The sequence below is a fragment of the Callithrix jacchus genome, chromosome 4 (genome assembly GCF_049354715.1).
Source record: "Callithrix jacchus isolate 240 chromosome 4, calJac240_pri, whole genome shotgun sequence".
Classification (NCBI taxonomy): Eukaryota; Metazoa; Chordata; class Mammalia; order Primates; family Cebidae; genus Callithrix; species Callithrix jacchus.
The window spans coordinates 113,608,157-113,634,044 of NC_133505.1; the positions used below are offsets into that span (position 1 = coordinate 113,608,157).

The 25,888-nt window shown below is 39.9% G+C and overlaps 1 protein-coding gene and 1 long non-coding RNA gene across 4 annotated transcripts in view; one reads left to right on the top strand and one right to left on the bottom strand.

Annotated features, from left to right (window-relative positions):
- The first annotated feature begins 826 nt into the window (after positions 1-826).
- Positions 827-25,888, top strand: part of SOBP (sine oculis binding protein homolog) — a 167,833-nt gene continuing 142,771 nt past the window's right edge. For all 3 annotated transcript variants that reach the window (XM_078369894.1, XM_078369895.1, XM_035296444.3), the window contains exons 1-3: positions 827-1,477; positions 13,956-14,094; positions 16,516-16,701. In XM_078369894.1, coding sequence (XP_078226020.1) covers positions 1,382-1,477; positions 13,956-14,094; positions 16,516-16,701 — 421 coding nt within the window. In that variant the 5' untranslated portion in view covers positions 827-1,381. The remainder of the gene's footprint in view (positions 1,478-13,955; positions 14,095-16,515; positions 16,702-25,888) is intronic.
- Positions 16,796-21,527, bottom strand: LOC144582188 (uncharacterized). The gene is made up of 2 exons (XR_013534463.1): positions 21,252-21,527; positions 16,796-20,455 (listed from the first exon to the last, which is right to left on the bottom strand). It is a non-coding gene; the product is annotated as an uncharacterized LOC144582188 (long non-coding RNA).

Below are 25,888 nucleotides of genomic sequence, written 5' to 3' on the forward strand. Positions count from 1 at the left end.
AAAGCTGTTACTTTGTAGCAGGGCCTGAGTGAGTGAGTGAGAGAGAGAGAGAGAGAGAGAGAGAGAGAGAGAGAGAGAGACAGAGACAAGAGGAAAAAGAAATCAAGGGGCTGAAGGCCGAGATGTCCTACTTCTAAGTGGCTCTTTGAGAGGCAAAAGCTTACTTGCCAGCGCAGTCCGAGGCAGCGCCGCGTGGGGGACCGGCCGGGACGGGCCAGGGGACCTCTCCAAGGGGTCTCCAGTCTCCGCGCACTCTGCGGTGGCCCCCGGGAAAGGAAACTGCAGCCCCGTATTCAGCTGCCAGGATAGAGCGCGTCGGGGCTGCAGTTTCCTTTCCCCAAGACCCCAGCGCCGCACCCCCAGGCGGCAGGCTCAGTCAGCCCTCTCCCTGGGCCGGCGGCCCTCTCGCTAGGCGACCTCAGGTCCCGCGCCCTCCCACCGCCCAACCTCCTCCCTTCACCCCCATTCATTTTTCCTCAGCGGCTCCTAGGACAGGCTCAAAAACCAACTCCACACGCGACTAAGCCCACTTCGCGGAGCTGAGGAGAAGGGCTGGGGTAAGGGCGGGCGACGGCGCCCCGGGCGCGTGGCGGGGAGGTGGTGTCCGCGGGGGGCGCCGCGTCCCGCCCGTGCCCGCCGCGGATGAACAGGCGGCCGCGAGCAGCCCCCGGAGCTGCGCAGCATCCGCGTATCCAGTGACGGTGGAAGCCACGCCCGCTCTGGAGCCGGGGGGGGCTGTCCTCGCCCCCCCACCTTTCCCCTCCCTCCGGCCCCCTCCCGGCCGCGCTCCCTCCCCTCCTCCCGCGCCGGCCCCCGGCCCGCCCCCGGCTCGGCTCACGGGAGGCGCTGGGCGCCGGGGCTGGCGCGCTCTCCCGGGCTCACACACAGCCGCGCACGCACGCCCGGGGCCGCTCTTCGCGCCGGCCCTTGCTCCCCGCGCCCATGCGGACGGACAGAGCGACGGAAGATGGCTGACGACTCCACGGGGCCCCGAGGATGCGGCCCGGCGGCGGCGGCGGCGGCGGCGGGAGCGGCAGCGGCAGCGAAGGCGGCAGGGGCAGCGGCAGCAGCGGCGGCGTTGGCTGCGGCGGCGGCGGCGGCGGCAGCAGGAGCCGGAGCGGCGGCGGCGGCATCCCCGAGACTCCCCGAGCTACCCTTACCCGTGACAGCCACTGACGTCCTCTTCAGCTAGAAGAGACCCCGCTTCTCGGCGCCCGCCCGCCCTCCCCCTCGCGGCCCGGCCCGGCCCGGCCCCGCCAGCACCGCTACCTCCGCCAGCCTCGCCACCATCAGCACCACCTCCACCGCCGCCGCCGCCGCCACCACCACCGCCGGCGGCGGCAGCAGCCATTTCATCTCCACAGAAACCAGACACAAAAACATGGCAGAAATGGAGAAAGAAGGGAGACCTCCGGAAAATAAACGGAGCAGGAAGCCGGCTCACCCAGTGAAAAGGGAGATCAATGAGGAGATGAAGGTATTTTTGGACCCCGGGGGCCGGGGAGACCGAGCTCTTTCTTGCGCCCGCTCCCCGTGGGCCGTGGTGTGGATCTGGGGGGTACCGGGGCGCGCTTGTCAGTTTGTGTAGGATGCCCAGAACCGCTCCGCTGCTCCTCCAGGTGTAAAGCAGAGGCCACCTCGCGGGCTGCATCCCCGAAATTTGCCAACCTCAGTTTTGATGAGTGGGTACCACATACTATTTAACCTTACGAACCCCAGGTTGGCACGGGCGCGTTTCAGGGCGAGGGCACCGGGGGCCCGAGCGGCGGTGGACAGGGGAAGAGGCTTTCCCAGTGGACGGTGCAGTTTCTCCCCCCTTTTTGGGAATCATCCTCAGGGTCCCTCCAAAGTTAGGAGCCGCCTGACCGGGGCACCCCGGGGAGAGCTCTATTCCGCCCCTCTCCCCCAGCTCACGCTCCTGCTCCTCAATCCCGCTTCCCCTAACCAACCAGCTGCGACGGCGTGAACAGCCTGTCAGTGCCCGGCGATCTGCGGCCCGTGAGGCGCGGGTCTGGGCACGGTCCTGACTGCTCGCCTCGCCCACCCCCGCCCGCTCCTCCACTGGCAGCCTCCGTCACTTCCCAGTGAAGCAGACCCCGGCCAACCCCGCTGGAGGACAGCTGTCTGAGGGGCGGCCTTCGCAGGGCGCCTGCCCATTGTTCGCGAAGGCCGGCCCGGAGTCCTCTTGGCGAGGCCGGGCTCCCCGCCAGGCCAGCGGTGCCCCAGAAGTGGCGAGCGCAGCAGCCTGTCGCTCCAGCTGTTCGCGTTAGAGCGATTGCACAAGAGCACCGCTCAGCTCCGGACCCCCTAGTCGTACCCCACCCTCTTATTTTCCGTGAAGTTGCGGCTTTTGCCTGGGCGAGGGTTTTATTCTGTGTTGATTTCACTAGTCTCTATTAATTTAAAACAATTATTTATTTTTTCTGCAAGCTATCAAAAAGTAGCAGGTTTGCATTTTTCGGTCTTCTTGGTGTTTCCCATCGTCTACACGAAATCCTTAATACTACCAGGTGGCTTAATACTACTACTTGGCCAGTTTTGGTTCAGTTTGTATTTAAAAGACAAGCAATGAATATAATAAGCAAGTAAATCAAATTTATTGCGCTCTGAGGCTTTCTTCATTAGAACAAGCATTTTTTAATCATAGCTCACGCTTAGGAGGGGACACATGGATTTACATCCTGTCTGTATGTGTACCTAGGTGCATATGCCTAGCTTTACTTTCCTCTCGGAAACATCAATAGTAATCTAAATGTCAGAATTAGGGATTTTATTACTGGATAAGGAATTGAGTACCTGGAAGCATGAGGTGATGCATGAGTCCAACGGAGAGCTGGGGAAGATTTGCCATGGAAATCAATGCCATTTCTTATGATGGAAGCCACCATTGATTCCAGTGATAGACAGTTTTTGTTTTGTTTTGTTTTGTTTTTTGACCAGTAGAAGTTGTTGTCTTTTGATGGGAACGGAATTCAAACAGTCCATTCTTCCTCACTTACCCTTCCCTCCTGTCCGGCATTTCCAGATTACTTTTGCATTTCATTTTAGGTTGGGGGTGGGGAAAGAGGAGAGTGGTGAAAGCCACTAGGAAATCGCAACGAGCTCTGGCCCTTTAAAACGCTGCCTAATGTGATCTATATGGATGGCAGCTTTTAAGTTTCATAGGTTCTAGAATTACAAATTAGCTAATTTTAATCAAAACATGTGAAATGTTATCCCGGCTGGATATAAAGGCTGACTGTGCTCGATGCTTGGGGCTCGCGTTGTTGATTTTGGCTGCAGGCGCACTCCGTGGTTTGGGAGATAGTTGTCCTTCTACAGTATAACAGATGTTTGTCTGAACTGGTGAGGAAGAAACAAAAACAACATTGTGTGAAGGGGAAAAATTACACAATTTTTAGCCGATGCTGCAGGACTAAGTATGTAATTAACCTTGGTGCGCAGAATTTCCTCTTTTTTAAAATGTTATTTTTCTTCCAAATCACCACCTACTATTTGAAGTTTTAATCCTCGTCCTTTCAATCCAGAGTAGCATTAAATAAGAAGTTTTACACAGCAAGTAACTCAATTGTCTGTAGGATCAGTATTTTCTCTCTGCATTGGACCAAAGTAAAATACCCCTGACCAAAATTTTTAGTCATATTCATATATACCATGCCAGAGAGTCCAGTGGAATGGTTTAATGGGCATTATTCTAATATAATAACACCAAAAGTCCTCACTTAAAAAGTCGTTTCTCAGAGTCAAAAGGTAGAAGGGTTATTTTGAACTCCTTAATATCTTTCTGTTTTTAATATGAATACTCACATCAACAAAACCTCTCCCCACACATCATGATGCTATTAGCCCTCCAGCTCCCTGAACCAAAGTGTAGAGTAACATGACAAGTTGGTTGCCCTGTATATAAATGTGTGCAACAAAATGTCACCAAGAACACAATGTGGCCTTGTGCAGCTTCATATCGGTGCTGCTGGAGCTGCCTGGCTGTGTTTGCCTTCATCTAAACGGCTTTCATCTGGACCAGTGTAAACTAAGCCCTGGTAAGTAATCACTGCCCAGCAGAAAGAAAGGAATGTATACAGCTAGCGTGGCCTAAGCTGTAAAAACGGAAACCTGAACCCCCACCTCGGATCACATATCAAGGCTTGAAGGTAGGGGAAATGAAAGGGGGAAAGAGGAGAGAGCAAATGGAAAAGTCAGCCTGGGAAGTGGAGGATCAGGAGGAGGCCCCCCTTAGGGAGATTTGGCTCAGGGATTAGGGAATTTTATCGTGGTGTACAGTGACCTACTCAGGTTTCAACACTGGTTGGATTGAGTTGATTCTCTGTGAGCTGAAAGAAAAAGGACTGGTGTGTATGTGATTTTTTCCCCCTTCGGGTAATAGAAAGGACATTGGTACAAGTGTCTATTTTAAGTACAGCAAATGCAGGGCACTGAGAATGAGCAACAAAATTGCCTCATCACAGAGACTTCCTTCAAGATTTCCTAACTGAGATAGTCACATATTTATTTTAAAATGGCCGGAGAAGACAAACTGGCTGAGGTTTAGCTGACACCAGTAATGGCATTGGAGAGTGTCTTCATGTGGCTGAGAGCTAATGCTGGTTGCTGTTTCACTAGATCAGATATTGTTACATTTTCATTATCACTGGTTTAATGTACATGGCAGTTGTAACAAATTTAAATTTGATACAATATAATTTTGTGTATGAAAAGTACATGACTTGGCATAGCTTGCTTATAGTGTACTCCCTGAAAATATCTTCAAGTAGAAATGTTTGTCTCACTATGACCTTTACAGTGTTTCTTTATCTTTCCATTTCTTCTTCCCTGATCCTGGTTTTTCCTGATTAAAAAGACCAATTGTATTAATGTACTTACAATTAGTATGCCTTATTTAATTAGTGGCTAGTAGGCAGAATTTTAAAAAATCAGCGATGCAGTGTGTATATGTTTCTAAAGTGAATATTGTGATTGTGTCTAATGTAATATGTCTCAGATATACCATTAGCTCACATATATCATAATAAATGAATGTCAGGAGAGAATTCCGACATATGGGAAGGTTAATTGGTTTCAGGAGTTCATCTAGAACATAGTAGATATAATATAAAAACTAACTTCTAGTGGATGTGTAAGTGTAAATATATGTGTCAGGTAAATATTATTGCACTTAAGGTTATGTATTTTATGCACATAGATCTTTTGTGATCAGTAGCTACCAAACAATAATACAACTCAAAATATCCAAACTATGAGTAGAGATTATGAGTCCAATTATTGCCTTTCAAAACTCTTTGACAAAATCAGCATGATTAGATCAAACAGTCTGTGCTGGAAACTTTCCTAAACAAAGCATAATTAATGCATTTAAAATGTTTGACCACTTTATCAATTGCTAAACTACAGGAGAATCTGTGTAAAATGTCAGAGATGCTTCTTTGCTGCAGAAGTTTTCTGTCTATAAATATTCTCAGTAAGTAATTTGTACCTAAAATTACGCTTCAGTCTGATGCCTACAATTTGAGTCAGGCACATCTGTTAGAGTTTAGTAGTAAACTTACCACAAGATTTTCTAGTTTGTTTTCTGATGGTCTCGATTTGGCATTAAAAATAACCTGTGTCAATTGCGTAGACAATAAAGCAAGTTGCAGAGCCAAGCTGGTGAGGTAAATAGCTTGATTTTAAGAGAGAGACAGAGAGAAATCAAAGCATGGATTGGAAAAGTCAGTGTGTTTAAGTTTGAAATTGGCTCATTATTAAAACAGGTATATTTTAAGTTTTGCTGTTGAAACTCAATCATGGTGTCAGAAGCAGTAAGTCTCAGGAACTTAGAAAGTGGGCTTAGGACCCCAGATCCCACTGTGGCATTCAGAAATTATGTTACACTCCTCTTCGCTGAGCAGCAGCCTCAGATGTGCCACGTGGCAGGGATGGGTTCTAATGTTAGTGGGGACATAGCCCTGGCCTCTTGGGAGCAGGTATAAGATGTTCCTGAGCCTTCAGTCTTGCCTCACTTGTCCTGCCAAAGGCTCCAGACTAACCATAAAAGACAGTCAGTCCTTCGAGAGCTTAGAGGGCTACATATTATGCTCTGTTTAAACCAGGGGTTTTCTGGGAAGAGTGTCTTTCTCTATCCATGAACTGGTGTGATGTACAGTAGAGTGTCATTCTTTATACTTACTTATACAACTCGTAGGTTCCAGAGACGAGGAAATGGAAAGGAACCACTCCACTTCCTCTCGAATCTGAAATAAACATTTGAACTAGAAGAAAATGAGTCTGACAGACTCATTCCCTTCTGCGTTTCCTGCCTCTGTGCTTGCCAAGCACTGCTCTGAGGAGCCAAACCCTACTCTCCTTGTGTGAAAGACAGACTTATAGAAACCAAGAGGTAACAGAATTTTTAAAGGAAAGTCAAAAACAGGGCCTCAGAAAGGGGCAAATATTAGCTAGTAGAGTGGCTCTCTCACAGGGAGAGTTCTAGGAAATGATAGTCTCTTGTTAGGATAACCAAAGTTTTTGTATCTTTATATAAAATTCCCTTTTATTTACTGAGTCTTTATACTTAACAAAATTATTAGAAGTAGTAGAAGGTATGTCATCAAAATCCCTAAAGTCTAAAACTTCCTCTTGTGGAATGGGAATTCAGCCACACTTGTACTCTCAAGCTAATAAGATTATTGCATATGTTCCTAAAGGAGAGGGGATATTACAGGGTAGAAGAGGAAAAAAAAAAGCATGGAAGACTTTGTTTTTGATAGTGCCAATTGAAACATGTAAACAGACATGAAAGCATGTGATGAGTGAGATTTGCTGAATGTATATTTTAGGATCTGTAGACCGATGGGTGTTAATATCTCTTATGTAACCAAAGGCCTGTGGAACTCTGTACTGCATTAAGGCCAATGGCTTTGGCACAGAGAGGAAAACAATGTAACAAGTCTTGGTGATTTTTTAAGGCAGTTTTGCAGCTGTGAAAGGACACAGCTGCACACAGCTGTACACCTGCCATGCCTGCCACAGTGTTAGCAGTGAGGGCTGGTATTCACAATTCCACAGCATTTGTTTGACCCTTTTAGGACATTTGATGTCCTGGCAGCAGATTAAAATGTGGGAACATGATTGTCTGCTCTGTATCACAATGATACACAACTATACATTTTATATACAGAACCACATAATTTTGATTTCATCTGCTAATTATATAGCCATCCAATATAGGATATATCAGTAAGAGAGTAAGACTTTCTTTTCCAGCCTGTTCCAGGCCAGAGTTGGGTATTAGTGTTAATGATGTGTCCTCTGCATGAAAATCATTGTGTTGTGGCCAAGAACAATTCTGCAAAATGAACCAAATGGAGCATAGGAAGTATCTTCAAAGAATTCCAAGCTTAAAAGCTGTAGTTCAGGTAAAAACAGCAGGGTTCAGTGTATAAAGTCTGCACTGAGAGTGGGGATCTGGTCACCCTTACTATTTCCTGCACGTTGATGACCCTCTAGTGGATCATCTGTGGGGAGTGGCTCGTCCTAACTACACCATTGGATCCTGTAGGGTCATGAATGAGGTAGTACTTTGTAATAATCTGCAAAGGGCTCTTCAGATATTTCTTTTGCACTATTTACATTTTATGTCATGACCTTTTTCTTGGCAGAACCATAACATAAAACTGATCCACTGGGTCTGTGTTAAGAGAGACAGCTCAGACTCAGCCCTGGGCCAGGCTTGAGAGTAGAGCTAGAAACTGACTTCTCACCAGATGCAATTCCTGCTTCACTCTGGAACTTGAGCAAGGCTTCTGCCTGTTTTCTGGAGATTCCCTTTCTTTGTCTCTGTTAATGAGTCCAATGATGCTTAATAGATTCCTACCCCAGAAGTAAGTCAGAACATATAGAGATGGAAAGGGAAATAAAATGTTTTCCAAAAATAACCATCATTCTACTATTCATAACCTTAATTAGAAGCGATACTAGGTACCCCCATACTTAATAAATTGTTCCGAATTGGGAGTTTCCTTTTCCTCTGAAAGCGTTTCTCATGTCTCCACTTTCTTGGATAATGTGTGTCAGGGTGTTTTGAAGTGAGGTAATATAACCAATGAATCCTCTTTATTGTCATTGGGACTATGACTATAACTGATGTAGTTGTCTGTGAGTGAGACTATGTGTTAATTTTTAATTAAAACTAGTGTTTTATTTTTATGAAAATGATACATAGACATAACAAAAATAGTAGAGTAGGCAATAGAAATAAACAAAAAGAAAAAGTCTGTAATTATCCCATCCAGACACAATTACTGTCAACATTTTGATATATGTCTTTTCATGCTCTATGTGTAATATATAGTTTTTATTTAAAAAAAATACTAAAATGATCTTATACTGTACTAACCTTCCTTTTAAAACAATATACTGTTAATAGCTTTCCATGGCAATAAAATTTATCTACAGTATATATTTTAGTGGCAAAATAGTATTCCTTTATATGCCCAAACTATAATTTATTTAACTAGGTTCCTATTGTTTGGCATTTAGTTTGTCTCTAAGAAAACAACATTGAGATAAACAGTCTTGAAACATGCATATTTCCATAGTTGTTTTCCTAGGATAGTTTCAACAGTCCCTAGAAATAAAATTGCTAAGTCAAAGGGCATGTAAAATTTTAAGTCTTTTAATGCATAGAATCAAATTACTCTTTCAAACAGGTGTAGCCATTTAAATTTCCAATAGTAGGAGAGTGCCTACTAACACTACATACTATAATTTTTAAGCGTTTACATATTTATTTTTAAAATCAGACTTTCCTGAATTTTATTTGATCATTTCTCTGTAATTATGCATTTAAATAAATATTTATGACTGGATTAAGTGCTAAGCATTGTGTTAGGTGAGGCATAAAATGAAATTAAATGTTCCTGCCCTCAAGTAACTTACACTGTATTTGGAATAGATGACATATTTTACTAGGACTGGGACTTGGAATGAAAATGGGAATTACGTTTATGGGGAGGGGAAGGGCATGACTTGTCCCTCATTGGGTGAGTTATTGGGGGCTCTTTGAATACTTCCTGCTTTCTTGGGTAGAATATAAATTTGAAAACACATTGACATTAAGTTATGCAAGGCCTGGTATGAAAAAAGCAGTATCTATTTTTAAAAATCTACTTGGTGTTTTCAAAATAAATAAAATCACCAGTTCTTTTTGAAGAATTTAAAGTACTTGTGTTTCAGAGGTATTTTTAGAATGTGTAATTACTGCTATTTTCAAAGTGTTTTGAAGTCAACTCTTCATTATTTACCTGGTAAAATGTTCAATCAAAAATTGCATAGTGTCTTTCACAGCTCCTCAGAAAGAAAAAAAAAAGTCACGTAGGTTGAACTTCGACATTTGTACAGTACTTCCAGTTGAATAAGGAAGGTGTTTAATGAATATCCTGGCAGTTAAGATCCAACAAAAATTATTTTGCTGATATAGGAAGAACTCAGGAAGAGTGAAGAAATAGTAAAATTTCCTTTCCACCTATCTTTCTGTGACCTTCTTTTGTTTTTGTTTTAATTCTCAGAAGAGATCACGCTTTCAGACTAAATGTTAGGATTGTCTTTTTTCCTTATGATCCCTGGTGGTGAGAGAGAATCGGAGAGGGAAGGAAAGAGGCAGAGAAATTAGGTATTAGAAGTACAAAGCAATTAGAGTCAGATGTCATATCAAAACATTGTAAAATGAGGAGCTTCCATTTTAATTGTGAATCTTGAGCACCCTGTTAAGGAAAGTAGAGGTCAATGATCAAACCCTAAAGCAAGCAAAGTCTCAACATAAGTAGATATGCCCTGTTTAGAAACTCTTTATATGTGATATTGACATCCTCTTGTATGATTTCTTTGCACCTGTTTGATTGGTCCAGGAGGTGGCTTCTTTGGAATTGTGGACACATCGGGAAGTACAGAATTTATAATAGAAAGAGACCTGGCTTAAGAATTAGAAGATCTGTAGTTTAGTTTTGGCTTTTCTAGAAGATCTCTCATGCCTGTCTTTTACCTTCTTGATGCTCTAACTTTCTGTTTTAAAAAGAGGATGTCACATAGGTTCACCAGAAGTTTATTGTGGAAATCGAATACCTAACACTTAGGGTTATTGAAAGGATCAAGAGAATTAAAAGATATAGAAACACTGTAAAGTGATTTAAGAGTATTAGACATTATTATAATTACAGTGACCCATTTTCCAAACCCAAATTGGACCACATGGTTTGAGAGATGATTTTTGTGTCACTTCCAAGGGCAAGAAGCAGTCTGCACAATGTAGCTCAGATGCCAAAATATTGACATCTCTGGCACATTTTGATAATTTATGGGAGTAATGATAAAATATTTGAAATAGTGACTTAGTAAAATTCATGATGTATGATCACTCTGATTATGAAATTTCTTTGCAAAAGGTATTTTATTTCTTATATAAGTAGAAGTTCATTGATTTTATAGAATCCTAAAACTGGGAGGGACTCTTAAGAGACTCTACTTCATTTTTTGCCCTAGGTCTCCAGGAGAAATGCTGGGTAAAGATTTTGGGGGAGGCAAATTTTATAACCTGCCTTAGTTCAGTAGCTTGTTTTATTACTGAGCATCCTTATTTCAAAAATCTCTCTGTATTTTAACTACTATTACCTTTATTTTTCATATATATATATATGAAAATTAGGAAATGAATAAGCTTTTTAATAGGAAATTCATTTTTAAGGGATAATAATACAAAAAAAATTCTCTGCTAAAAAGACTTAAAAACCTTTATAGGCCATAAACATTACATTTATTTATCTTAGAATATATTATGTTTCTTCAGGCACAGTGGCTCACACCTGTAATCCCAGCACTTTGGGAGGCCAAGGCAGGTGGACCACTTGAGGTCAGGAGTTTAGACCAGCCTGGCCAACACTGTGAACCCATCTTTACAAAAAATAGAAAAATTAGCTAGGTGTGGTGGCTCGTACTCCCAGCTACTTGGGAGACTGAGGCAGGAGGATCACTTGAGCCCAGAAGTAGAGGTTAAAATGAGCCGAGATCACACCACTGCACTTCAGCTTGGCCTACAGAATGAGACCCTGTCTAAAAAAGAAAAGAAAAGAAAAAATAAATATTCTGTTTCTTGTATGATAACATTAAAAATTTATTTTATTTACTTTGGTTTAGCACCATAATGAATTCATATGACATCTAGCATCAAACTTCACCTTGAAATTTAAAAATTTATTGATTCCTTGGAGTCCTTTGGCTTCTTCAAACAGCAGCATATGTGACAGAAGTAATAGTCATTTTTGTAGCTATACTACAAAAAACTTTGGTGTTCATTTTCTCTCTTTCATCTTGCTCCTCCTTTCATGAAATCTTTGAGATTTGTAGCTTGAAGGTATAAACCTTTTGTTTTCTACTTTTGCAGCCATATATCAAAACATTAAGGTGTTTATTTTTATTTTCCATGACAAGAAAGGGAACATTTTAGAGTTTATTTACCCTGACATTTATAGTAACTTGAAAATTGTGGAACAGATCAAGTTCATACTGATTGTTCCATGAAGCCTCTGACTTTTCAGCACAAACCATACACTAAACTGAGGCAATTATGATACCCAAATATCATAACTGAATTTGGTGTTAATATTCCAGCTGAGGTTTCAGTTTTTACCCAAATGTCTAAAACTTCTGGATTACATCCCTGGAACTGGTTCTGAAAGACTGAATGGATTTGCAGCTGGACTAAAACAAAGCTATATCCTTGGCTAGGGGGTTGCCCCATGAATTATGTATTTTGTAGCCTTTGCGTGACTTCAGACGTTAGACAGAAACAGAAGAAAGTGGCGCTCATAGATGACTGGTCTATAAAACTGGATATAGTAACTGGGATATATGCAAAAGATATTCTGTCTTGGCAGTTTTCTTAGAGATTGGGGCAAATGGCACACAGACCAATAGGATGGCTTGCATTTGGCTTTTAAAGCTGTTGAGAAGTATTATTATTATTATTATTGTTAATGAAAAGTGTAAGCTTCATCCTTGGAGATTGCTGCTGCCAGACCACTAATAGAGGACCTCTATTTGTGAGCCTAGGGATTGTCGTTCTGAAGTCAGGCTCTCAGCTCAGTGAAAGAAATTAGGTGTTAGGGGAGACTGATGCCTCATTAAAGGGATCTCCTTTGATTGAGTGGGGCAGTGTTCAACCCAGTCCTCCTCAGTGGTATTCCTAAAGTTGCTGAGCTTATTATTCATATCGATCATATCTTTGTGCATTCATGAAAAGAATGTCTATTTAATGTGGACATGACCAGCCATCAGAGAGAATAAATGCCTTACTAAAGCTTGATATGACTGACTGTTGGCCTTGTGGATGGTAACACTGAATCAGTCTGGCTAGTTTTTTCTTAATTGTTGATGCACTATACCATCACAGATTGATCCAGTTGGAGTTCAGAGCTTAAGTGGGTACCAAAGCAAAAAAATCTAGCACCCTGTGGGTAGTTTGAAATGCCAGGTTTGCTTTTGTGGAGTCAGTAGTGTAATGTCTTTTATTTTTTATGCAACCCCTGCTGAAATTTAAAGTCGTGAAATTCAAGAAATCATGATACTCATACGTTGAGACTGTACACACTCTGGCTTGGCCTTGGTGCTTTTTTTCAGGTATATAAATTATACATCGCAGTGTAATTCAGAAATGACAGCTTCTAAGAAGAAGAATAAAAGATTCTTTGAGCCACAAAGAAGGTTAGAATATATAGTTTTTCTAGCTCAGCTTAGGATGTTCATGGTTCCCTGCCAGACAGGAATGTTTAAGGCACACACAAGCATTGAGATCATTAACACATAGAGTCTTACATCTTGTTTCCAGATATAGGAATTGATAAGGTAATAAGATATCGTCACTTTAGTATAAAATATTACGTCTATCCAACTATACATATTATTTTCAAAGTTTGATATCCATAATAACGGCAATGGTAATACTATCTTATATTTATATATTGATTTATAGTTCATAAAATGGTTTCATATATTATCCCAAATCTGGGCTGGCTAATAACTTTAAAGTTATTTGGTACTTTTATGTTACTTGTCAGAAGACAATCTTAGTGACCTTTGATTTTATAGAGAAACAACCTGTCACTAATGAAATTTATAAAGCAACTTATGCATTGATTTTATTTTTATATTTTATTTTTTATTTTTGAGATAGAGTCTTGTTCTTGCCCAGGCTAGAGGGCAGTGGCATGATCTCGGTTCACTGCAACCTCCTCTTCCCAGGTTCAAGCGATTCTCCTGCCTCAGCCTTCTAAGTAGCTTGGTTTAAAAGCATGTGCCACAGTGCCCAGCTAATTTTTGTATAATTTTTAGTAGAGATGGACTTTCACCATGTTGCCCAGGCTGGTCTTGAACTCTTGGTCTCAAGTGATCCAGTTACTTTGGCCTTCCAAAATGCTAGGATTACAGGTGTGAGACACTGCGCCCAGCCTGATTTTTAAAAAAACTCTTGCAGAAAGAAAAAAAAGAAAAAAAAAAAAAAAAAAAAGACCCTTGTAACCTAGTTTAACCTGGGTTTTGGGATGGTTTGTTAACAATTGGGCAATTTTTCTTTGTTGAAATTTGGCTTTATTGGTGTTGGATATAGACTTTATACATAATATGCTAAAATATGACTTCCTATTCATAGGCAAAACTAACAAATTTAGTGCCTTTTTTGTCTTATTATTTTTAAATTACAGATACCTGAAGCCCTGTCATAATTGAATGTATCATCCTATGATTTAAAAACATTATCATTTTTGAACATAATTTGAAAAATGAACACCACTCTGGAGAAGTGAGGCAGGGCAGCAAATAAATAGGGTTGGACAAGCTGAATTCAATTTATGAATTCTTTTCAAGTACTTATTGATTATAGAAATAAGTAGTAGCCTATGCTTTTCTTTCAGAACTTTGCAGAAAACACCATGAATGAACTCCTTGGCTGGTATGGCTATGATAAGGTTGAATTAAAAGATGGTGAAGATATTGAATTCAGGAGCTACCCTACAGATGGGGAGAGCCGGCAGCACATTTCTGTTCTCAAAGGTAATGACATTTAATGTCCTTTTGTTCATGCAAAGAAGGATTAACTATCTCACCCTGCCAGAATTGAGTTGCTTTGGGACTCGTTTTGTTGATTATGCCAATGGTTGATTTAAACATACATCCCCAGTAGTGCTTTCTCATAAGCAGAATTCCACAGAATATAAAAGAACAACATAAAACAAAAATAGACACAGCTTAATCTCCTCCCAGCAATGGGAGAACTAGACAAGGGCTAGCGACCTAAGTGCCATGGTCCTGCATACAGATTAAAAGAAAGGGACAATGTTTGCTAACTTCTTCTAGTTTCCTGATCCCTTTGATAGATCATCAGTTGTGGGGACTGGGGCTTTCTGTTAAATGAAATGTTAGGTTTAGATGATCAGACTGCTAGAGAGATTCACTGTTGGTTTGGTAATCCCCCTTCCTTTTTTTCAGTGGGAAATCTAAATGGAAGTACTATTTTTGTTTTGTTTAACATTTTCATTCTTTCCCTGCCCCCACACACTTGAATAGGGTAAAAAGAGGAGTAAGAGAGTAATAGTAGGTGATTAGAGACTATATTATTCTTTAAGAATTTTTTAATCAAAGCCCAGCAAAAGAGTGAAAATTACAGAGGCTTGGCAGAGCTGAATTAACACTGATTTTACCAGTGGGTAGCAGTGCGAGATATCTCATGGGGGAAGTCTGTATGAATACTGAATTTATGAACCTAAATTTGGAATGAGAGCTTGTTTGTCAAAGAAAAGAGAAGTATGTGAAGAAGTAGCCCATTTAGGGAACTTAATAAAATATGGGTAAAACAAATTGTACATAATCACCGGCAATTCTATCAGTATTTGCGTTGCATTCAAAATCTATTGGCATAAACTACCTGTTCAAACATTTTATTTCCAGTCTTTAAGATAGAACTTTCCCTTCGTATATGCCAACCAAGGAAATGTAATTGAGTTGTCCTGCAGGCAAGTGGAATTGAATGTACATGACAAATTTTATGTTAAGCTTACTATGAAATTGTACATATCCCGTTACAGAGATAGTATCATCAATTTCACTATAAATGAAAAATGCAAGTCATGAGTTTGTGTTCAATAAACTAATAGCTCATATAATACTTGGCCCAGGAAACAATCTTTGCTTTTGGGGAACATAGGAAATGCCAGGATATGCTACTAGAAGGAAAAAATTGTTTTCTATGGTTGAGGTTTTTGTTCATTTATTTTTTTAAAGTGATTCACAAGCAAGGATAAGACACACAAAGCTCATGTCATTATAAGTTTAAAAAATTTTGTTTTTGTTATTTTTTAATGGATATTATCAATACCTTGTAAAGCATCAGTTTTCTTCCCTGCTTCTTTCTCATTGCTTCATTTGATTATATTATGATACGAGTTTGTAATACAGTGGGACCTAGTTAAAATGCTGGAGGGCACGTTTTAGGCTTTCCCCTGGTAGCCAGAGAGCTGTTTGCTGTATGTCACGTTGTACATGGAAAAGGTTAATTACCTCTCAGTTTTCTTTTCTTTCTTCCTTTTATTTGAGACAGTTTTGTTCTGTCACTTAGGCTGGAGTATAGTGGCGTAATCTTAGCTCACTGCAACCTCTGGCTCCTGGGTTCAAGCAATTATCCTGCCTCAGCCTTCCAAGTAACTGGATTACGGATGTGCGCCATCATGCCTGGCTGAATTTCGTATTTTTAGTAGAGATGAGGTCTCACCATGTTGGCCAGGCTGGTTTCGAACTCCTGGCCTCAATCGATCTGCCTGCCTTGACTTCCCGAACTGCTGGGATTACACACATGTGCCACTGCACCTGGCCACCTCTCAGTTTTTTGTTTGTTTTTTTTTTTTGAGACAGAGTCTCACTCCGTCACCCAGGCTGGAGTATAGTGGCATGATTTCGACTCACTGCAACCTCTGCCTCCCAGGTTCAAGGGATTCTCTTGCCTCAGCCTCCCAAGTAGCTGGGACTATAGGCACGTGCCACCATGCCCGGCTAATTTTTGTATTTTTAGTAGAGATGGGCTTTCACCATGTTGGGCAGGCTGGTTTTGAATTCCTGACCTCAGGCAATCCACCAGCCTTGGCCTCCCAAAGTGCTGGGATTACAGGCGTGAGCCACCATACCCAACCACCACCTCTCAATTTTCTGTGGAATTATACAGTGCTAAAATTCATCACCATGATTCAACTGGGATATTAGCTATCGTAGTGGAGCAAATTATATAGGAGCCCACTGGAAATTTATGGTAACCAGACTAAAACGTTCCAGGATGAACTGTGGAGTTCTAGTACATTGTTTAAAGATTTACAAGGAAAAATGTGTTTGGTTCATGGCCATTTTACTTGAGAAAATAAGGAAAAATTTAAGTGTACTGCATTAGGTTTTTTTTGTCATATTGAATATGATTTTTTTCTTTTACAGAAAATTCTTTGCCAAAACCAAAATTACCTGAGGACAGTGTTATTTCACCATACAATATAAGCACAGGCTATTCAGGGCTTGCCACTGGAAATGGACTCAGTGACTCACCTGCAGGGTCAAAGGATCATGGCAATGTGCCCATTATTGTACCTTTAATTCCACCACCTTTCATAAAGCCACCAGCAGGTAAGACACTACTGGGGTTTTCAGTGATAACAATTCATAGAAAATGGTTTTAACTATCTCGTGAATAATTATTAAATGCTCAAGTTAACTTTGGTCGAGGCTGTTTTAGGGACCTTATAGGTAAGAAATGTTAATGCAGGCGTTACTTAAAGTACTATTGCTATATTAGGAAAATTTCCCTACCTACTACTACTTAGGCTATAAACTTTCAACTGACAATAAACCTTTTCTAACACCGACTACAAAATAAAATTATTTTTTTCTCTGAAGTTACCTGTGTAAAATTAGAAAAAAAAGATAAAATGTTTTTTAAAAATAAGATATAGACAATGACTGTTTAGTAATAAAAAAAGTAACCATGGTTGAACTGGGTGGTGCATAAGGAGGGCCAGGTCTCCTCTGGGGTTTTCTGAGGAGAGGGATAGTTTTGTAAATGGGTGTGTGGCAGGCTTGTTCTTCAACATGCCTTCCTCTAAATCCATTCGACAAACCACCTAGATCAAGCTTGTCTAACCTGTGGCCCAACACAAATTTGTAAACTTTCTTAAAACATTATGAGACTTTTTTTTTTCAAGACGGAGTTTCCCTCTTGTTGCCCAGGCTGGAATGCAGTGGCACTATCTTGGCTCACTGCAACCTCCACCTCCTGGGTTCAAGTGATTCTCCTGCATTAGCCTCACCAGTAGCTGGGATTACAGGTGGTCACCATCTCGCCTGGCTAATTTTTGTATTTTTAGTAGAGATGGGGTTTCACCATGTTGGCCAGGATAGTCTTGAACTCCGAATCTCTGGTGATCCACCTGCCTTGGCCTCCTAAAGTGCTGGGATTACAGGCGTGAGCCACTGTGCCTGGCCCTAAAAAATGTTTTAAAACTCATCAGCTATCATTAATGTTAGTGTATTTTATGTGAGGCCTAAGACAAGATAATTCTTCCAGTGTGGCCCAGGGAAGCCCAAAGATTGGACATGCCTGAAGATTATGTATCTTCTCCACACAGAATTCTTTCTAATTCCTGGAAAGCTCTCTTTGAGAGCTTTTTTAAAAAAAATTCTTATTCTTCTTTTTTTAAATGATGATCTTTCACTTGTGTGAAAATGTAATTCGTTCTTTTATATTTCCAGAAAATTAGATGGCAGTGTATTAGATCTAGATGGCAGTGGGCTGAGCATTATATGATATTGCAAGTTGGTCTACAAGTATATTTTACAAAGAGAAAGAAGTTAACTAATATTGTATCTGGCTTGCTGTAAAATGTTGGAATCATGCTAGAATGTTTAAGTGTAATGCTGGTTATTTTTCTCTATGTTGGACTGAACAATGATAAATACTGAGTTTCAACAGCAGTGCTTATGATAACATACTAAAGCCAATGCTTGTATTTTTATTAGGGAAGATAGATGTTTGGTTATGCTTCCATAAACAGTGAAGAAATTTGTAGATACAAGTTCCTGGGCTTATGTTATAGATATATTTACACTGTATTCTAAGTGTTACTCATATTTTCCTTCATAGTTATGGTCACATTCTTTTGCTTGGCCTGGTACGTTTTAGCAGTAAAAATATCCTTTCGGCCGGGCACGGTGGCTCACGCCTTTAATCCCAGCACTTTGGGAGGCTGAAGCGGGCGGATCATTTGAGGTCAGGAGTTTGAGACCAGCCTGGCCAACGTGGAGAAATGCTATCTCTACTAAAACTACAAAAATTAGCCAGGCATGATGGTAGGCACCTGTAATCCCAGCTACTAGGGGGGCTGAGGCAGAAGAATCGCTTGAATCTGGGAGGCAGAGACTGCAGTAAACTGAGATCATACCACTGCACTCCAGCCTGGGTGACAGAGTGAGACTGTCTCAAAAAAAAAAAAAAAAAAAAGAAAAAAAAATGTTCTTTCATTCTAAGGTCCTTAGGTATGTTGTTAAAATTCATTTACCTGTCAAAATCACTTGTAATTGTGTTTGTCTACTAATTACTAATATAATTGGTATATCATATAAAGTTTGCCTTATTAATTTCCCTCTTCTCCTTTGGTTGATTGTTTTTTGATACAGAGGGGTTCACATTAATCTCCCAAGGACTAGACATATTTTATATAGGCCAACTGGGGAAAAAAAATAACTAATTTTGTAAATGTAGAGTTTATGTTTGAATATATGCCCAGCAGCTTAGGACAGGGGAGATGATGATGAGGGTATCAATAAGGCAGTATGAGTAAGTGAGAAGTACATGGGGTTCAGATTCAGACAGATTGGGTTCAGATCTAGGCTTTGTCATGTACCAGCTATATGAACACAGACAAGTGACATAAGCTCTCTTCCCTTCAGTATTCTCATCTGTAAAATGGGGATCCCACCCCTACCTCATGAGGTTGTTGTGGAGATAAGGAAATATATGTAAAGCCCTTAGCATAGTGCCTGCCACACAAAAGTCACTTTAGTAAACACCAGACCTTTTTTCTCTTTTTCTGCCCTTTTTCTGCCCTAGAGTTATCATGCACATAAATTGTGCATAAAAAGGTGTGCATCCAAATGCAAATCGGTCTCTAAGATTTATTTGAGCAAAGCAAACAGCTTTAAAAATTAGCATAGCTGAGGCTAACATAAGTTTGGCATGCCAAAAAACCTGCCCTGGAGTTTCCTGCTGAGCCAGCCACGTGGAATTCAAGTACACAGCTCCTATTTAACTCTAATTCCACATCAGATCAGGAAACAAATATGTGAAGGGATAGAGGCCAAAAATTGAGCCTTGGAAGTCTTAGATGTAGGAACTCTGAGGAATTAGAAGCCAGAGTAACTGAACACCAGTGGTTTTATTGGTTTTATGCTGTCTTCCATGGAATTCCAAGGCACTCATCTGTTGAAAATAAAATGTAAGGAAGGACATGTTTAATTTTCTGTCTCTGCTCTCAACTTTGACTCTGTCCTACTCAAGGGTTCTATATGACAAGACAAAGATACAAAAAGGTTCTCTGCTTTTAAGGAACTTATTCTCATAGTTACCAAGCAGAAACTTATAGAAATGTTGAATTTTGATTTAGTCATACTATCTAGGGCAGTGGTCAGCAAACCTTTTCTGTAAAGGGCCAGATAGTATTTTAGACTTTTTAGACCATATTGTCTCTATTACAACTACAGAGCTCTTCTGTTTAGCCGAAGGGCAGCCATAAATAATACATAAACAAATGGGTGTGGCTGGGTTCCAATAAAACTTTATTTACAAAAAAGACAGTGGGCAGGGTTTGGCCCAGGGGCATAATCTGCTGCTTGTGCTAGGGTAAGATTAGCCAAAATCTCATGATAACAGGAAGGTGAATAGAGTTTCAGAGTCAGGCTGTGGACTTTGCCAAAGTGCGCTATGTAATATTTCAAGAAAGAAAGAACAACAAGGGCAGAAAAATAGTGAGTTTTCAGGGTATTTGGTGAGCTCTGACACAATATTTGTTGAATAAATGAATATATGACTGATATTCAAATATTAGTGCACATATGTAAGCATTTCACTGAGAATATGCTAGCATTTTGTCTGGATTAGCCCCAACCTGTTTGACCTTGACTGCAGCTTCCTTGAGAGTGAAATGAAGATTCCATTACTCTTAATTATCCATGTCTAAAGTCAACAGATTATCCCCAAACTTCCATCTAGTGAGTCATTTTTACTCTTCCATTGCTAAAACTTTTACCAGAGTTGTGATTCAAGGTAATTGAGTTGAGATATGCTCGATGTCAATATTCTAGCTGCATGTAGGTTAATGCGGCATTCCTGTGGGGAAACAAACAAAGGGTACAGTGGCTAGAAGCAAAAGGCCCCTTTATAATCAGCCCTTGAATAATTTAGCGTTGACCATGTAATGCAAGTTCAGCTCTCATGATAGGGAAGATGAGGATCATATGTATGCTTTGGATTCCTGTGTTAGTGTTCAAATTATTTATTCCTATCCCATTGTAAACTGGCTATGTGAAAATGCTAATAATACTTTTTATTTTATTAAATTTTTTACAGTTTATGAATTTCATTTTATGAATTTCATTCACATTGATCATTTTATTTAATTTGGTCTTAGTATAATTCTGGGAAATAGCATGTTAGATTTTAAATTTACAGAACTGAGGTTCAAATAGATTAAATGGCTTTTTCAAGGTCCCATGTCTTTTAAGAACTTGAGCCGAGACTAGTACTAAGGTCTTCTGACTTCGAATCCAAAATTCTTTTTAATATAAATTGCCTTTTAGTATATTTCTGCAAAATTTCTCTAGCTTGTATCAGAATAATAATGCCTACTAATATACTACTTCTGGGTACCCCAATGAGAGGAGATACGATCTCTTCCTGCAAAAAGCTACTTTTTCAAGTCCACATTTTTTGGGAGACTCGGTGAGTTCTTCCTTAACCCTGAGAATCTGTGGTTCTATAAATGTGGATGGCCCAGTAGGGGTAAAATCCCTTTACAGTTCTTGCCATTATGAGGTGAGTTGCTTCTCTGTGGGGGTACCAGAGGGCTCCATCTGGTCAGGCACTGGTTCCCAAGCATGTGTTTCATGTGCTGGGGCAGGCTTACCACTGGATCTCATTCGTGTCTTGGCAGCCAGTGGGCCCAGTGGAATACTTGTGATTGGGAACACGGTGATACCACATTCACTTGGATCTCCACTTTCCTTTCTCACAGCTGCATAGAGAATTGTGGGTGTAGCTTACTTCTGGGCCTGGAGAACTGCTCTGCTGGCCCTGTCCTCCCTCTTCTCTGGAGGAGGGCAGCTTCTGTGTCTTGGCAATTACCACAGCATTGACCCTGCTCTGGCCGCACATGTGTGCATTCATCTTTCGTGGCTGTGCTGCCTTTCCAACACCTTACAGTCTCTGGCCCTTGGTGTATGGTTTGTGACATCACAAGCATTACTATGGTAACAGACATGTTATAAACACAGGATAATAGCCTTGCTTTTGCTTTCTCCCTCCCCTGCCCCCATGCAGTGAAGGGAATCACCATGATCCTTAAATAATAATCACAGACTTTCCTGCAGCCTCTAGGAAATGAACAGAATAAGGTTGCCATATATGGAAGCCATGAAGAAAACTGTTATAAGAATATTTGAAAATAATGAAAGTATTGACCAACACTTTGTTTTTATGCAAACATGTCTTTATTCTTTCAGTTTGAACAAATCTGAAAACCTCCTTCTTTGCTAATTTAAAAAATCACATCATGAACATAATCTGAAGTGGAAAAAATATATCAGCAAGAATTTTGAAAGATAACTCAGGTTAATTAAACTGCAACCTTCCTGTAATTCATCTCATGTTAGAGACTTTAGCATGGGCTCAACCCTTTGAGACTTCATTCAAAGGTGATCATGCCTGTAAAGGACTTTGGCACAGATTGTAAGAACTATGCTGTAGTGAGTCTTCTTTAAGATATTTGGCCTTCTCTGATTTTAATTGAGCATTAAATTTGGTCCCCTCCAAGTTTGATAATTGAGGTAAAGCACTCAGAAGGGATTTCGAGTACAAATCTTTGACAAAGGCCTTGTAATAGTCTTGACTGCTTCACAAGTGTAATAGCCCTTGGCTGCATTGATTGGTCATCAGTTTTCTGCAGTGGTAGGGCAGGTTTGGGTCTTCTACCTTGTCAACTTCTGGTCAAAGTAGCCAGGGTAGACTCTGGCCCAGTTGAGACCGAGAACATTTTCCCCCCAGTCTTGAATTTGCTCCATGCCAACATTTTGCTCCCAAGAATTAAAAAAAAAAAAAGTAAAACTATTAGTGTGATTATTTTTTTCACAAGAAAAGATGAAATGAAACAACTTTTTCTAGTGAGAGCTTTCCTGCTACAGAAAACACCGTGTACCTAGGAAACCACATTTTAGATCTGAGTCTTTTGACAGGTTTTCCCAGAGGCTTACAACTTGCCTATTCCAAGTCTAGAATCCCTGCAAATCTCTGAATACTTTAAAATAAAATGAAATATGAAAAAAGAGGGAATATACTTCTCTTTATGCATTTATATGGCAGTCTTGAATAAAGCGTCTTTTACCTCAAATGATAAGTGCCCTTATTCTTATTTTTTTTAACCATGTTCGTATGTATAAAGAAAAAGGAAGAGCCTGTCCACACGGCACAGACAGGTTTATGTAGAGCAAGATATGATCAGTCTCCTAAAATCGGCTTGATTTCCTGTGTGCAGAAATGTCTTGTCTTTCTTTGAAAACAGTGACCATTTCCTGTCCTCCAGGATGGTTTGCTTTTCAGTTAGTTTTCCAAATTTGAGTTCCATCATAGTCAGGGAAATATGATATATTTTTTCAGGCAAATCTTGAAATTCCTAAGGAATTATAAGAACTGGGCTCTAAGGAACCATTAGCTTATCAGAGAATATGGGAACAGTCACGTGATCTGCTAACCTTTATGTATATAGCTGAGTAACCCACAGTTAGTAAGCATGTTGCTTTTTGGCTTTTATAATTCTGGCATGGAATTGTACTTGCAGGGAAATGGGAATCAGAATGTGGTTTGCATTATGGTCATTATTTATTTTATCTGTTATTCAGAATTCTTGGGGCTTGCATATGGTGATGTGTTCCAAATAGCCGTTGAGAAAACAGGATTTAATCAAAATTGCTTTGGACTTTATTTGTCCAACTTTTAAAATATGATTATTAAATGAAATTACCTAGAGTTAATGGGATTTGGATGACTTACTATTTATGTACCAGATGCAATTCTCAGGAAAAAAAAAAGAAAAAGAGGTTCACTGAACCCTCAGTTTTCCCAATCACTTAGGATAAGGACAGGAGGAATTAATGATGAATGGCAGAAATATGAGTACTTAATAATGTAATGATATAATCTCATCATAACTAATAGTTTTTGAGCATGTATTATGGACCAGACATTGTGCTAATAGATTTATATCATTTAATTTTCACAACTCTGTGTGGATGCTGTTGTTAACCTTGTTTTATAGATGAGAAAACTGAGGCCCAGAAAAATTAAGCAACTTGCCTGAGGTTACACAGATACTGAATGGCAGAGCTGATGTTTGAACCTATGCATTATGTCTCCTTAACCTATATCCTTAACCACTGGATTATCCAAAACGCTATGCCAGTATTGCAGTCAGTTAAGTGTTTACTGAATGTCCCTTACATTGTACTAGACAATACAAATGTATGTCATCATCCCTTACTACCAAGGACTTAGCAGTATTGCTGGTATATGATCAAAACATCATTCTAGTTTGACCTTGGAATGTATGATAAAATTTTAGCTGCATATGGAGAGTGTGTGGTAGGACTACAAGGGCAATTACAGTGGAGCAGCAAAACATCTATAGGCAGATAATCAAGAAATGTTATATTTATACAGTTGAGGGGAAATGGCACCTGAAACTTAATATAGGCTAGAAGGTAGTAATTTAAAATTCAAAGTGATAAAAAAAAGATCCAAAAAAACCTGAAAATGTTAGCTACTATGATGTGAGTCCCGTTTTATTGTTCTCTATACAATTAAGAGTTCTTGAAAATGTGTAAGGCATATTTTCGTGTGTTCTATCATTTTTAGTGCCAGATGAAATGTATAATTTGAATGGTAGCATGATGTGGTGAAGACTGCCAGAGCAAGAACCAGGAGACCTGGGTTGCTAATGCCAGCTCTGCCATTTATTGGTCATGTAATCTTGAATAAGGTAGTTTCTGTAAGCCTTAGTTTCCTTGTCTGCAAAATGATGTGGTTAGCTTAGGTGATCTGTGATTTCCCTTCATTTATAAAATCCTTATTTGGTGACTTGTATGGTTAGTTGCTCACCTGTTATTATGATTTGAAAGGGGATATTTTAATGTGCTTTAATATTTACTTGTTAATTGAACAGATATAAAGCAAACTGCATATATGTGTAGTTACATCAGCCAGAAGTCTGATGAAAGATTTATGCTGCTTAGGACAGCTTTTAATGATTGTTCATTTTTACTTTGAACAAATAGTGAATCAAATAATAGAATTAACATTTTTTAAGATAACAAATACCAGAAAATATGAAATGTGAGTAAATAAAAAGGTTCATATGTTATTAGAACTAATCATTTTGATGTTAAGCATAGCAATTACTAGAACAATTCCCAGAGCTTCTTTGAAATAGATGTCATATTAGTTTATTTAACTTACCAAAACAGACAGGAGAAGAAATAGAAAACTTGAGTAGTAATATATCTATTAAATAAATCAAATAATTGAATCTTTTCTACAAAGAGTATTCCAGACCTAGGTGGTGTCAGCAGTAAATTCTATGAAACATATAAGGAGAAAAAAAACAACAAAGTTGTGGAAACTTTCTTAGAGACTAGAGAAGAAATGACTACTTAGACTTATTTTATGATCTCAGCATAACGTTGATCACATTACATGCTTAGGGCATTATAAGTAAGGAAAACAATAATGTAATTTTATTACATTGAAATTGAAAACTTCTGGCTGGGTTTGATGGCTCACACCTGTAATTCTAGCACTTTGGAAGGCCAAGGTAGGCAGATCCCTTGAGCTCAGGAGTTTGAGACCAACCTGGGCAACATGGTGAAACCCTGTCTCTACTAAAAATACAAAAATAAGCTGGACACAGTAGTGCATGCCTGTAGTCCCAGCTACTCGGGAGGCTGAGGCACAAGAATCGCTTGAACCTGGGAGGCAGAGGTTGCAAGGAGCCAAGATCACACCACTGCATTCCACTCTGGGCCACAGAGCAAGCCTCTGTCTCAAAAAAAAAAAAAAAAAAAAAAAGGTGTGGGAGGAATTGTTCATCATGAACACTGATGCAAAAATACTGAGCAAAATTATAGCAAACCAAAGTCAATGATATATATAAAATGTTAATATATCATGACTAATTTAGATTTTTTTCTAGGAATGCAAGGTTGGTTTAAATTTTAAAAATCAGTCAATATGATTAACAAAATAAAGTAAAACCTCTGATAAACTAAAACCATTAACAGAATAAAGTAATAGATGCAGAAACAATTTTGATAAAACTTAACATTATAAGTGATAAAAAAAAACTTTTGACAAGGGAGGAATAGAACTTCCTTAATCTATCCAAAGATATCCACAGAAGGCCGGGAGTGGTGGCTCAAGCCTGTAATCCCAGCACTTTGGGAGGCCGAGGCGGGTGGATCACGAGGTCAAGAGATCAAGACCATCCTGGTCAACATG